Source organism: Adiantum capillus-veneris, chromosome 22, assembly GCF_014529385.1.
Source record: "Adiantum capillus-veneris isolate H3 chromosome 22, ASM1452938v2, whole genome shotgun sequence".
Taxonomy (NCBI): Eukaryota; Viridiplantae; Streptophyta; class Polypodiopsida; order Polypodiales; family Pteridaceae; genus Adiantum; species Adiantum capillus-veneris.
The window spans coordinates 134,441,502-134,454,781 of NC_140952.1; the positions used below are offsets into that span (position 1 = coordinate 134,441,502).

The following is a 13,280-nucleotide window of genomic DNA, read 5'->3' on the forward strand; positions in this document are numbered from 1 at the left end:
AGAATTGTTGGCCCTCGCTAAGTTCTCCTATGACAACACTATTTATGTTTCTACTCGACATACCCCAATCTTTCCGATTATGGTCAGCACCCAAGGGTGGATGTTTCACATAAATCACCGAGCGAAGAATCTAGCTGCCACAAATTTAGTCACACATTTACAAAGCATTCATAAATAATTGACAAAGAATATCAGAGAGGCTCAAGAGAGGTATAAAAGTAACAGAGACAAATACCGAATGCAACATCCATCAAACAAGATTGAGAATTGAGTGTGGCTTCTCTACGAGGACCTACGTTCATCTCTCCCTTCTCAAAAGCTCGATCATCAAAGACTAGGACCATTCAAGATAGTTGGCCAAGTAAATCCAATCATATATCCTCTTCAGTTATCTATGAAGATTCATTCAATATTCCACGTTTCAGTGTTTGAGCCTTGTCATCAATCCAAGATTCCTGGGAGATGCTCGCAACCACCACCACCACCCATAGAGATCAATGGTCGTGAAGAATATGAAATCGAGAAAATCCTTGACTCCAAAATCTCTCGTCAAAGACTTAGTACCTTGTACATTGGAAAGGTTATGATGCAAGCGAACAAACCTAAGAGCCGGCCAAAGTCATCAACAACATCCATTGAAGCCTTCCTAAACCTCAAGAGGAAAAACTGATCCTCGTGGAACTTGTCACTAAAGGAGGGGGTACTATCACAAATGTGAGCTCCCATACAAATTTGGAAGTTTCTAAAAGGAAGATCCTAGAAGATTCTAGAAGCCTGTATTAAAAGATTTTTTAGTATTGTGCGCATCATCACTTATGTCAATATCCATATGGAATATATCCTATGCCATGTGTCACCATGTATGCGCACCATGTGTTGACATGCATGCCAGGCCATGGGGCACACTCTTATTGACATGTGTCCCTCTTCAATTCCCTAAACACTAGTATAAATGGAGGTCTTGGGCATCAAGGTCCTCAGTCTTGCCAAAACTAGTTGAGAGGCTCCTGGGAGGTAAGTCCTCTTCTAGTTCTTTTCTTGTTATCTAACGTGGTTCTTGTAATCAAGTCTTGTCTTACACTCGATTCTTGTGATCCAAGTTCTGTAATCAAGTTCACTTAATCATGTAGTAAGTCTTGTAATCAATATTAAGTGTCGTAATCAAATTCCAAGCTCTTGCATATTGTGAGCGCCTCTCTCGCTCTTCTCTAGCTCAAGACATGCTCATGTCAATGGATGACTCTCCACTGCGACATGGTTTTCATGGGAGCACAACTGCCCAACTACATTTAATCCACCCAAAAATGAATTAAAACGATAAGAAAAACACCTATTGGTCAGACTACAACTGGCATGACAAAGTGTTGTAATTGCCAAAGGTTGAGGTGAGTAGGGAGGTGTAATTTGGAAAAAGTAGTAAAGAGAATCTAATGAGATTCTCTATCTCCCTCTATTTCAAGTTGATGCGTAATATGGTTGCATATCTCTCTCTCTCTCTCTCTCTCTCTCTCTCTCTCTCTCTCTCTCTCTCTCTCTCTCTCTCTCTCTCTCCTCTCGCGAGTAATGTGCATCCGGAAAGGGGGGGGGGGGGGGGGGGGGGGAGAATATTGGGGGCCATCTCACTAGTAATGGGGGGGTTTTTTTAAAGCCAATAGGTAGGTAGTAGCAATGGGGATTAGCAATTGCTTATGTCATTTAAGGTTTCATCATCTTCTACAGATATTACCAGAGTCTAAATGAACATATAAAGTTATCAAATACGGAATGGCAAAGCCATTAGTGTGAAGTTCCAAGGAGTCCAAATTTACACCCGACCATGAGAAAATCAAGTTTGAGAAGTAAAATCATGAAAAGTTCATGATAGCTACCATGGGCACCATGTTTAGACTATAAAGAAATTACATTTTCCAAAAAGATTAAGAAGAAATGTCTAGAATAAGAGAGACTTGCAACCCAACCACAATCACTATGTTTATAGAGCATCATACAAGCAAGAATGCACCTTGCCCTACCACCTCTATCAAGGTACCAAAGAAAGTTGAAAATTACCTTCACAGAACGCAATAGAAATGTGATTTGAAAGACTTCAATCAGCAACCATTTCAACACAATTCATCATAATGAGCACTCTGCAAACTAGCCAAATCTTATCTACAATCACGCTAACTTCTATACCAACAATAGCCATGGTGGGCCAACAGTTTATGTTGTTGCTCATGGTGATGATATAGCCATTGAAGGTAAAGCATTAAGTATGCAGGCCACCAGGAAGCTACTATTGCAAGTTCTGCTCCAAATTTACTACAAAAGAGAGAAATCTAGCCAATGTTGCAATCGCCACGGCCACTACAAAATGCTTGCTTTCGTCACCTTGAGTCCTGATCAGACGTTGCCTCAGCCACCATCCTCGGCTCAAAAGCATCAACTCAACCTACACATACCACTAGCCTCGGCACATTAGTCGCTCCTTGCACTTACATTAGAGCCTGCAAATTTTTCAAGGTTATTTTCAACTCATACTTTGTTGCTTACTCCTATTGCCATGCTCACTAGCACTATCTTCCCATCTTAGGCAAGAGTATCACCACCATCGCTATCGTCCCATCTCAGGCAAGAGTATCACCACCAGCACTATAATCCCATCTCAGGTAAGAGTGTTGCCAAAATAAAGTTGACAAACACAGCGCAGAAAATTGGATGATCAGGATGTCAAATGTATTTTTGTTGGTTATAGTGCTGAAATCAAAGGTTACAGGTTGTATCATCCGCAAATAAAGTGTATTCTGGTCTCACGGGATATAGTGTTTGTGGAAGATTTTGTCACTCCTTGTTGTCATGTACTAGAGACAAGTAATGTAAGCTCACAGGACATTTATGACACTTTGTTGCCTCTTTTCAGTGGTGGAAATACAAATGTAAATTCCAATGAGGAAAATGTACAGCCTATGGGGGTTTCTGAAAATGTTATAGATCAGCCTATTACTGATGCAGATGTACATGATGTCTTGACAAGGAAAGGGCTAAAAATGAGCAGGCTAGAGGTATGCCAAAATGGTTGGTGCATACATTGTGTGACAGTAAATTGGATGCACCTTTGTCTAGTTGTACTCGTTCATGCTCTCGCCATGCATCTTATGCATTAGATTGTTATGCTTTGGCTGTGTCTAGCTTACATGATGTTGAGGAACCTCTGACTTTTGATGAAGCACATAATTCAAAAAATTGGATGGTTGCCATGCAATCAGAATATGATGCACTTATAGAAAATGACACATGGACTTTATGTGATTTGCCTCCTGACAAAAAGTCCATTGGTACGAAATGGGTTTACAAGTTGAAACGCAAGCCGGATGGTGAGACGACTTGTTGCAAAGGGTTATGCACAGCTAAAAGGAATAGATTATGAAGAGACTTTTGCTCCCACTTGTCATATGACTACTGTGTGTTTTCTATGTGCACTGGTTGGGATGTACATCAATCAGACATTGTTACTGCTTCCTTGAATGGTGACATATTTGAGGAAGTTTATGTAATGCAGCCTCGCGGTTTTGTCAAGAAGGACAAGAGGATAAAGTGTGCAGATGTAAGAAGGCTTTGTACGGGTTGAAGCAATCTCCTCGTGCTTGGTATGAGAAAGTTGACACTCATTTGGTCAAACAAGGCTTTCGTAACTGTCCAATAGAAAGCACATTGTATGTAAAGCGTGAGGGTGATGTACTTCTCATTGTGGTTCTTTATGTAAATGATTTGTTGATCACTGGACCAAATAAGAGACGTCTGGCTGAATTCAAGGCTGATTTGAATGCTACTTTCAAGATGAAAGATTTGGGATTCTTGCATCATTACTTGGGTATACAATTTAATCACTGTGATGGTGGTATTGCCTTGTGTCAGAAAAGTTACATAGAGACATTGCTATGTAAGTTTGGACTTGAGGATTGCAAACCTATTGCCACTCCTATGGAAAGAGGTTTGAAGTTGAGTCTACAAGATGCTGGCGATCTTGCTGATGTCACTCTTTACCAAACTGTTGTTGGATGCTTCATTTATGTATGCAACACGAGGCCGGATATTCAGTTTGCACTCTCACAGGTCAGCACATTTATGCATAGCCCAGGGTCTAAGCATTGGCAAGCTGTCAAGAGGATTTTCCGCTACCTTAGTGGCACTTTACATCTTGGCTTGTTTTATCCCAAGGGGGGATCATTGCCACCAGACTTACATGTTTTTTCGGACTCAGATTGGGCTGGTTGTTTTGACACGCGAGTGTCCACAAGTGGTTTTTGTTTCATGCTTGGCAGTTCATGTATATCATGGTTGAGCAAGAAGCAACCTACTGTGGCCACTTCGAGTTGTGAGACTGAGTACACGGCAGTCTTCACAGCTACGGTTGAGTGTGTATGGTTCAGACTCCTTATGGTTTATTTGGGTGTTGGACAGGACACTGCCAACACTATCTACACTGACAGTCAAAGCGCATTGGCAGTTGCAAGGAACCCAGTTTTTCATGCTCGCACAAAGCACATTGAGGTGCGTTACCACTATGTGAGGGAGAGGCTCTCAACAGGAGAGATCGGCTTGGCTTATGTGCCAACACAGGACAACCTTGCAGATCTTTTCACAAAGGCATTGTCTTGTGAGAAGCTCGAAGCTTTCCGCAAAGCTTTGGGCTTACTCCCCTTTGTGGATTGATCATGTCCTCAGGGCATGGCACTTCCCTTTACTCATGTGTCAACTCTTCTTCACCGCATCACTCCAGGGGGGGTTTGTTACCATATACATGTGGTAGTGATGTGTGTGAACACACTAGGATCGCCAGGGCATTTTTTTTCTCTTTAGGAGGTTTTTCCCCCCGTGCATTGTATATACGCTGTCATGCTGTGACACGTACATAGTGGGAACGTATGCTACAAGATTTATCTTGTAACTTTTTAGATACATAGTTATATTTCCTATAATGTACATATACATATTTAAGTATAATAATATGCTTTCTATCTCATCCTATTATTTATCTCAGGGGTAACCTATTCTTACTTTACCATCAAAAAATACTATGGGAAAAGCGTCAATAGCTCCGTCTCTTTAACTTGGGGCAAAAAAAAGCATTGATTCTTTATTTCTACTATCTCATTATCATCTCACACCTTAGCTAGATCCTATATCTAGGGTAAACTCCAATATATATATATTCTATGTATTTTTCATATTTTTCTTATATTTCTTTTTAAATAGCTACTAGGGGGGAATCAAATCCTAGTGGGACACTAGGTGACATGATTTCAAAGATACACTTATTTTAATGCATTATTGTAAGAATGATTACAAAACTTTGTCAAGGAGCAATGTCATGCTTTCATATGGCATGAGGTGTCCTTTGGAATCAAATGACAGTCTAAGCTAAGGGGACCACATGAAGACTTTTGCTGCTATAAATGGATCCTATTTTGATGATTTTTTTACACAAGGTTCCAATCCGAATTGGAAAATGATTTTAAAATGAAAATCGTAGCTAATGAGCTGAATTTTCTGCCCATATTTTTACTTTTTTATTTGGAGCCACGGTTGAGGAGATATGATCAAAATACTGGACCCCAGTCTGCCCACATTATGCAGGGACAGCTCATTTTCAAATTTTCCAGTTTTCGTTCACACTGGCTCCTCTCTTCTTGTGTAAACCCTTAGGGGTTCCCTTCACCTATAAAAGAGGACCTCTTCTTCCTTAAAAGGAACTCAAGCATTCAAGCTATTGATGAGAGGAATTCATGAGGGAGGGAGTAGTAATGCCAAATTGTACTTAGTCATTAACATAAGCCTAAGCCGACACTTTCTCCAAGAAGAAGACTAGCCATTCTTGCAACAAGCTAACCTTGGAAGATGAACTCTAATCAAAGAAGGTCTTGCACTTGGTGTATCAATCAAAGTCGAATTATCCACTCTTCTTCTCTCTCCATCAATAATGGTGCCGAAGGGTTTGTCGAGTAAGATATGTTCTACATTCATGTTTTCTTGATTTCTTGTTTTTTTCTTTTTCATCTCTAATTCTACATATATATATATATATATATATATATATATATAATCTCATCTCCTTAACCAAACCTATCTCTCTCACTCTTAGTAATTCATCCTCTCTACAAATTTTAGGTTCTCTTTGCTACAGGTACATCTCTTCCCGCAGTATCCTTATTGCCTACGGGCAAGAATAGGCCTTGGGAGGGAAACTTCTCATCTCTTCACTTCTCTCATATCTACATTTTGCACATACTAGAGTTATCCTAGATGAATAATCCACATGATGATAATTTCTATCGCTTTCACTCTGTACGATCTATTAGAATTAACGTATGGATTAGCCGTAAAATACACTTTCAACAACGTATAGTGTTTCTCTTTGGCCCAGAAAGGCTCAATGAAATACTTCTATCATCGGATCTCATTATACTACCTCTCATAGACTATAACTTTTCTTTTGACGTAAACGTAGTTATCTTGCTATGAACCAAGAGGATTTGTACACACAATTAATCCCAATCACTAGACAAAATATATATATTATGGTAAGTACAAAACTACAATTCCAAAGAACAATTCATAATCTATTTGGTCAGCCAAGATTGAATGTCATTAACTCATCTATTAACCCTTTCATATTACCCATGATACGATATGATCATAGCCTTGATGTTTTCATCTTTGTGTTGTTTTGACATTCTCTTTTGTGTTCTTTCTTTGTGTGTGTGAGTGCATGAGAGAAAGAGTGGGGCTTCTTTGATTACACTTCTTTCCAAACCCTAGTCTTTATGGCATCTATGGTTTAACTCCTTCATATAGTTTTTGTTTGAGATCTCTCACAAACTCTCACAGCCATAAATCCGGTGCTTTCCTGGCAAGACCGCAAATTTTTCGACAACGCTCATCACTATAAAGCTATCTATCTTTCCATTGCACACTAAGTACTACACTCTCTATTGTGTGCCTTGAGCTTCCTTCGTCGTCTTCAAGCAATGTGCATTTCTCTGCAACCCTAATTCCAACAACAATGTCCCGCCCCCTTCCTGTGGAACCTTTGATTCCCTTTCGAGAGTTTTTCTTAATATACTTCTACTTTTCACAAACAAAATAAAAAAAGGAACAATGAGGGGGGAGAGAGAGAGAGAGAGAGAGAGAGAGAGAGAGAGAGGATCTCATCAATGATTACAATGACAGATTGTAGATCGATGGATTGGCAGGCACATGACGTGGTTTAAGAGATGCTAGGCAGTTCACAGACATTTCTATCTATCTATCAACCACTAGAACAATTTCTAGAGTTTTAGTCAGCGAGGCAACTCTTTGGGCAGGCCAAAAAAAAAAAAAAAAAGGAACAAAAAAGATAAAGGCAAAAACAATTCGCATCCCTCCTCTGTCATCATTCGATTCTCGAAGCATCACCAACAGCAGATCACCAACAGCAGATGTACATGGACACCAACAGCAGATGAGGGCCTTCCGAGCATCGGGTTGCTGCAATGCGCGCATTCTCAATTATCATCAGCGCATAAGACACACTAGTAGAGCATTCTCTCCTACACGCATGGCAGCTTCGCATCCCTCTTCTCTGTCTGCACAAAACCCAGTGTCATCGTCTTCCTCAGCAACCGCCCCTGCCTTCAACCTCCCCGATGTCGAAACTGTTATCTCCTACCATGACAGAACAAAGCACTTTTTCACCAAATACGCAGATGGCCCCCATGGCCTTGATTGGGCCAATCAGCCCAATCCCTTTCGCAGATACACAGGTTCCCATGTTGTTCCCCTTGACCATTTCCCCCCATCCTCTGCCCTCTCCAATGACACGCTTTACACTCATGCCTTTGTAGGGTCTGTTGACGTTACCCCCCTCTCCAAAGCAACCCTTTCCCAGATCTTGTACCATAGCTTCGCACTATCGGCATGGAAATCTTCCGGTTTCTCGACTTGGGGGCTCCGTGTGAACCCCAGTAGCGGCAATCTGCACCCTACCGAGGCCTATGTTGTCAGTGACGCCATCAAGGGTATCTCTGACACGCCCTTTGTTGGTCATTACTACCCTAAACAACATGCTCTAGAAATAAGATGTGAATTGCCACCTGATTTGTGGACAGAGATCAGAAAAGGCTTTTCAAGTAGTGTAGTGTTTCTGGGGCTAACATCAATTTATTGGCGTGAAGCTTGGAAATACGGGGAGAGGGCGTTCCGATACTGTAACCATGATGTTGGGCATGCTCTTGGTGCCATCTCTGTTGCTGGAGCTGGCCTTGGATGGGATGCCATTTTGCTGGACGGTTGGGGAAGTGATGATCTTGATTGTCTACTTGGTGTCTATGGCCGCAAATCAATCCCTACAGGCTCACCTAGGAAAGGTCGATATCCAGAGCTTGAACAAGAGCATGCGGACTGCCTAGTCGCATGCTTTCCTCGATATCACATTGCGAGTGATGAACCGGTCAGGAATGTTTTGAATGCGGTAGTGCCATCCGAGGCTTTGGTGCAAATGGCAAATGCCAGAATGGCACAATTGAAATGGATGGGAACCCCCAATAAGCTCAGTAAAGATCATGTTTGGTGGCAGATTATCGACAAGGCTGCGGCAGTGTCAAGGAAGCCAACAACACCGGTACAATTAGCAATAAACCCTTGGCCTTCGCAAGGAGGGATGGATGTGTACAAATCGTATACATTGTGGAAGGTTATAACTAAGCGCCGTAGTGCAGTGAACATGGACATGAGCCAATCTATGTCCATTGATGCATTCTATCAAATTTTGTTAAAGTCGTTGCCGTCAGGGCCTAGTATGGAGCTCCAGGCTGAAAACACACAAGTTCCATTCAGGATTTTACCATCTAGTGCAGAGGTGCACATGGCCATTTTTGTTCACAGAGTGATAGGCCTTCCAAAGGGACTCTACATCTTGGTTAGGAATCCATCACATGAGCAGAGGCTACGGCAAGCTCTGAGACAGGACTTTATGTGGGAAAAACCACCAAAGTGTCCTGAAACGTTACGTTTTTACAAGCTAGCTGAGGCCAATTGTGAGAAGCTGGCGATGCAAGTGTCCTGCTTTCAGGTATGTCTACTATTACAAGTGCAGTTTTTTGTGGTCCTTTTTTCATTCTCATGGTTGCATTTTGCAGGAAATAGCAGGATTTGGCTGCTTCAGTCTAGGGATGATTGCTCGTTTTGAGTCAATCAAGGAAAGGGGTCCTTGGATGTACCCTCGGTTGTTTTGGGAGAGCGGTGTTCTCGGTCAGCTGCTGTATCTTGAGGCGCATGCAATTGGGATCTCTGCCACTGGGATAGGATGTTACTTTGATGACACAGGTCTCTCTCTCTCTCTCTCTCTCTCTCTCTCTCTCTCTCTCTCTCTCTCTCTCTCCACATTGCGCAAATGCCCATTCACATTGGCTTGTATGCTTTCTGTGTAAGTAAGTTTGTTTCCATCATCTTGCTGATGCATACATAGCGTGCATATCTCATACACGCGGAAAATCTTGGCATGCTGTTTTTACAGAGATTTCAGTACTTGAGAAAATGTCTTGCCTTGACTTTTTTACGCTTACAGTGCACGAGATTCTTGGCTTGAAAGGTAACGAATTTCAAAGTTTGTACCACTTCACAGTTGGCACGGCAGTTGAAGACAAGAGGATTACAGGGTTACCTCCCTATCCAGCGCCAGAATAAGGCCTTTCACTGATGTACATACTCATTGGGCTACAGTGGTGAAGTCTTGCCCAGGTTAACTATCTGTCAGCTATGGGCAGGCCTCTCTTATGTAGTTTTGGCAATTCAAATGCAGTATACGTACGCGCTTGTGTAGGCATAGCATGTTTGAACCGTGCAGCAAGAAGGAATGAAGTCTTTTCAAGAAGCCATGCAGGGTTCTGCAGTATCGAGGCTGAAGTAGGCAAGCTTGAAGAGCAGTACATTATGGTGATGCTTTTCTCCTCGGTGGAAAAAATTCCTTTGATGGCAACAATTACGTCTTTTTACAGGTGAGTCGCGATGGCAATGTACCCCTTTTGTTTGTTAAGGCACGGCAGTCAAAGATCAGAAGATTACAGGGCTACCTTCCTATCGAGAGCCAGAATAAGGTTTTTCACTACCATTGATTCTGATGTACATACTCATTGGAACCATCCATCAGCTATGGGCAGGCCTCTATATGTATTTTGGGCAATTAAAATGCGGTATACTTACATTCTTGTGTAGGCATCAACCGTCAGTCAAGAAGAAATGAAGCTATGCTGGGTTCTGTAGTATCTAGTCTTACGTAGGCAAGCTTGAAGGGCATTAAGTTATGTGATGCTTTTCTTCTCAGTGGCTAAAATGCCTTGACGCCATACAGGTGAGTCTCTGTGACAATTTTGCTGGTTATAGTTCTTCCACTTGGTAGATGAGCCTGTTTCTATTGATGTGCCCCCTACATCCTACATCCTGTCTGCTAATATCCAAGTTAATACAGGGCTCATATTGTAAATTGTAGACCATAAATGCTTTGAGCCAGTGAAATGCTTGTCATGTTTGTAGATCTCATGTGAGCAAGTAGGCATCTAAGTCAATGTTGAAAGTGAACAAACTACATGGAATGCAGGTGCAATTGTTTTTTCCCTAATTTGCTTGTTCTATATTTCCATGTACAAGAGGACTTTGTAAGGTTGAATTGATGAACTGTAAGTGTTTGAAGAAATTCATGATGGTGCTCAGCACTAGTAGATTTCATATGGTGCTGATTCCAGAGGGGAGAGATGCAAACATTCATCTTGGAAAATTGTAATACATTAGTTAAGGGCCTGTAATATGTAATCTCATATTGGCGTGTCTGTAACATAAGAATTGATGCTGCTATGTTGATGATGTCTAGACCACTCCATTTGATGAGGTGCTTATCTGTCAATGTTGGGCTTGGTGGGCATAGAAGGTACAATGATTTCTATTTCTTCTATAGGTAGTACCAAAATGCCTCTCTCAAATTTTGAACGACATGTGCAGGGATTACATTCAAAACACACATTAAGTTGGGCAAGAGAACAAGTACATATGACAGTAACAAAAAGAGGCATTTTCATGCCAAAATTAGTTGCATAAAAATAGTTTGTATCACAAATTGTATCGCCACAGCAAATGTTGGTTCACAATTTTTTGCAAGCATGAGGCTTACAAGGGTGGTTAGCTCTGTGTACTTTTTCTCGGAGACCTTAGCTTCTCCGAAAATTTGTCAACCTTTATGTGTGCGACCCCATTCATATGCTAACCACTTGCATTGTACTCTTCTCAGCCAAGGCTTTGGTAACTTTACACTCCAGCGTCAGTTTTCTTCACACTAGTGTTCTCATCTAAGGCGCTCTCATTGTAGGAATCCAAAGCTCATTATCAAGTCTCTTCTCGAAGCCACTTGAATCACAACCATGACCCACGAACACTAAGAAGTTCAAAGGACTTTCTCCACTACTGTCTTAGGTGTGTTTGTAGTATCTTTCACATCACATGTAGTTTTCCACTCGAAGTTTGTAGACTTGCTACTTGATGACTCAATATCTAGGATTTTGGACATCTATCATTGGAAGCCACATTCTCCCTAATATCAGCCCCAACTTTTCTTTTTGTGGTACAAATTTGTCACTTCATCACATACATCATCCCAACTTTTTCTCAATTATTAATGATATGACATCAGTATTTTCCCTTTTTCTCAAGGGATTAACTAATGAATTCACCTTTCTCAACATTAAGTCTAGTTGCCAACAATTCAAGTACACATTAGTATTACATTCACACCTTCAAAATGTGACAAATCAACTCTCGCCCATATGCTAGACATTGATGTACATGCTACCTGAGCAATGGGATGATAAATTTTATCCTTTTGTCTCAGTTTCTTGTCCTTCAAAAATCTTGTTAAGTCTGTTAATCCACATAAGGAAACACCAACATATCCTACTATCTAAGCTAAAGTGTACCAAATTCACGTTGACAAATGATAACCACAATGCACATACATTAACCTGAAGAGCTCTATCAAATATGTAGCACCATATTGTTTGTACTGCCAACACTTTTTTCGCAAGTTGTACAACTAAATTTCAATGCATGTTATATACATTGTACTGCGGTTGATGGCCGTATACCTTATGATTAGACCCAAATTATACTAAGGTCTAAAGTGTCTACTATTTAATTATGTACCACTTGAATGCCAAGACAAAAGTGATTCTCACCAAGATCATAGAACAACCACAACATAAGAGATACTAAAGAAAGAGAATAGAGAGAAGCACAATGAATCTGTTGTAGGAAAATGGTTATTTATGTGCTTCTCAAAATGGTTTTGTGTGTAGCTTTTTCAATGCATTCTTCATCACTTATAGACTCTACAAAGTGGTATCAAATCCCCGATTAGTGGGAAACAATCAATAGAAGTATTGCATGGAGCTTTCAAACACAGTAAAAAAAATAAAATCAAAATTGTGTTTTATTTTTCTCATATGAACTTGAAATATAGCAACCAAAGTAGTCATTTTGGGAGTTTGTGGACATTTCAAATGCATGTTTCCAAGTATATGAAGTGATGATTTAACACAATTAATGTGTGGTTCTTTAGCTACTATTACAAAGTCATATATGACATCTTCTTTTTGTGCGCAAACACTCATAGATATACGTAGGTTCATTTTTGTGGATTCAACATTGTAGGTTATAGGTGCTTCACACACGCAACTTTTGATATCGCTAGAGAGAGAATGTTGCACGAACAATGGATGGCGGGCTACCGTAATGGTAGCTCAGATTTTCCTTATATTAATTGTAAATTTTTGAATTTTCAAAAAACAGCTTCTAGTTGTTTAAAATATCCAAATAATAATATATGTTACGATTTGCTCGAATCTCTCGTTTGTCAAGACCGAATATTTAACAAATGTGGCATAACTCACATTCAATGTAGTTTTGCGCACTTTTTTTATATGGACGATTTCATAGTTCTCCCGCTCATTCCCGTTCGGGTATGCTCAACTAATTATCATACTTACGTTCGACTGGATGCTCTTTGTGCTCAGTGACTCTCTCTCTCTCTCTCTCTCTCTCTCTCTCTCTCTCTCTCTCTCTCTCTCTCTCGCCGGTGCCGTGCATTTCAAAGCCGTAGAAGAAGCACTATTGGAAACAAAAGATCTCGACGACCATCCCCAAGTATCAAGTTTGTGGATATATTCGACAACTTCGATTTGGACAATGGTCGATAGCTTTCGACCACCATTACCATTGGA

At 40.7% G+C, this 13,280-nt stretch overlaps 2 protein-coding genes across 2 annotated transcripts; both read left to right on the plus strand.

Annotated features, from left to right (window-relative positions):
- Positions 1–7,333: 7,333 nt before the first annotated feature.
- LOC147430261 (nitroreductase family protein) lies at positions 7,334–9,849 on the plus strand. Its single transcript, XM_086494750.1, has 3 exons — positions 7,334–9,088; positions 9,156–9,342; positions 9,584–9,849. Exons 1-3 carry the CDS (start codon positions 7,481–7,483, stop codon positions 9,700–9,702), a joined length of 1,914 nt encoding a protein of 637 aa, XP_086350876.1. The 5' UTR covers positions 7,334–7,480; the 3' UTR covers positions 9,703–9,849.
- A 165-nt stretch (positions 9,850–10,014) lies between these two features.
- On the plus strand, positions 10,015–11,758 carry LOC147430262 (uncharacterized). The gene is made up of 3 exons (XM_086494751.1): positions 10,015–10,791; positions 10,883–10,939; positions 11,011–11,758. Exons 1-3 carry the CDS (start codon positions 10,685–10,687, stop codon positions 11,033–11,035), a joined length of 189 nt encoding a protein of 62 aa, XP_086350877.1. The 5' UTR covers positions 10,015–10,684; the 3' UTR covers positions 11,036–11,758.
- Positions 11,759–13,280: the final 1,522 nt, after the last annotated feature.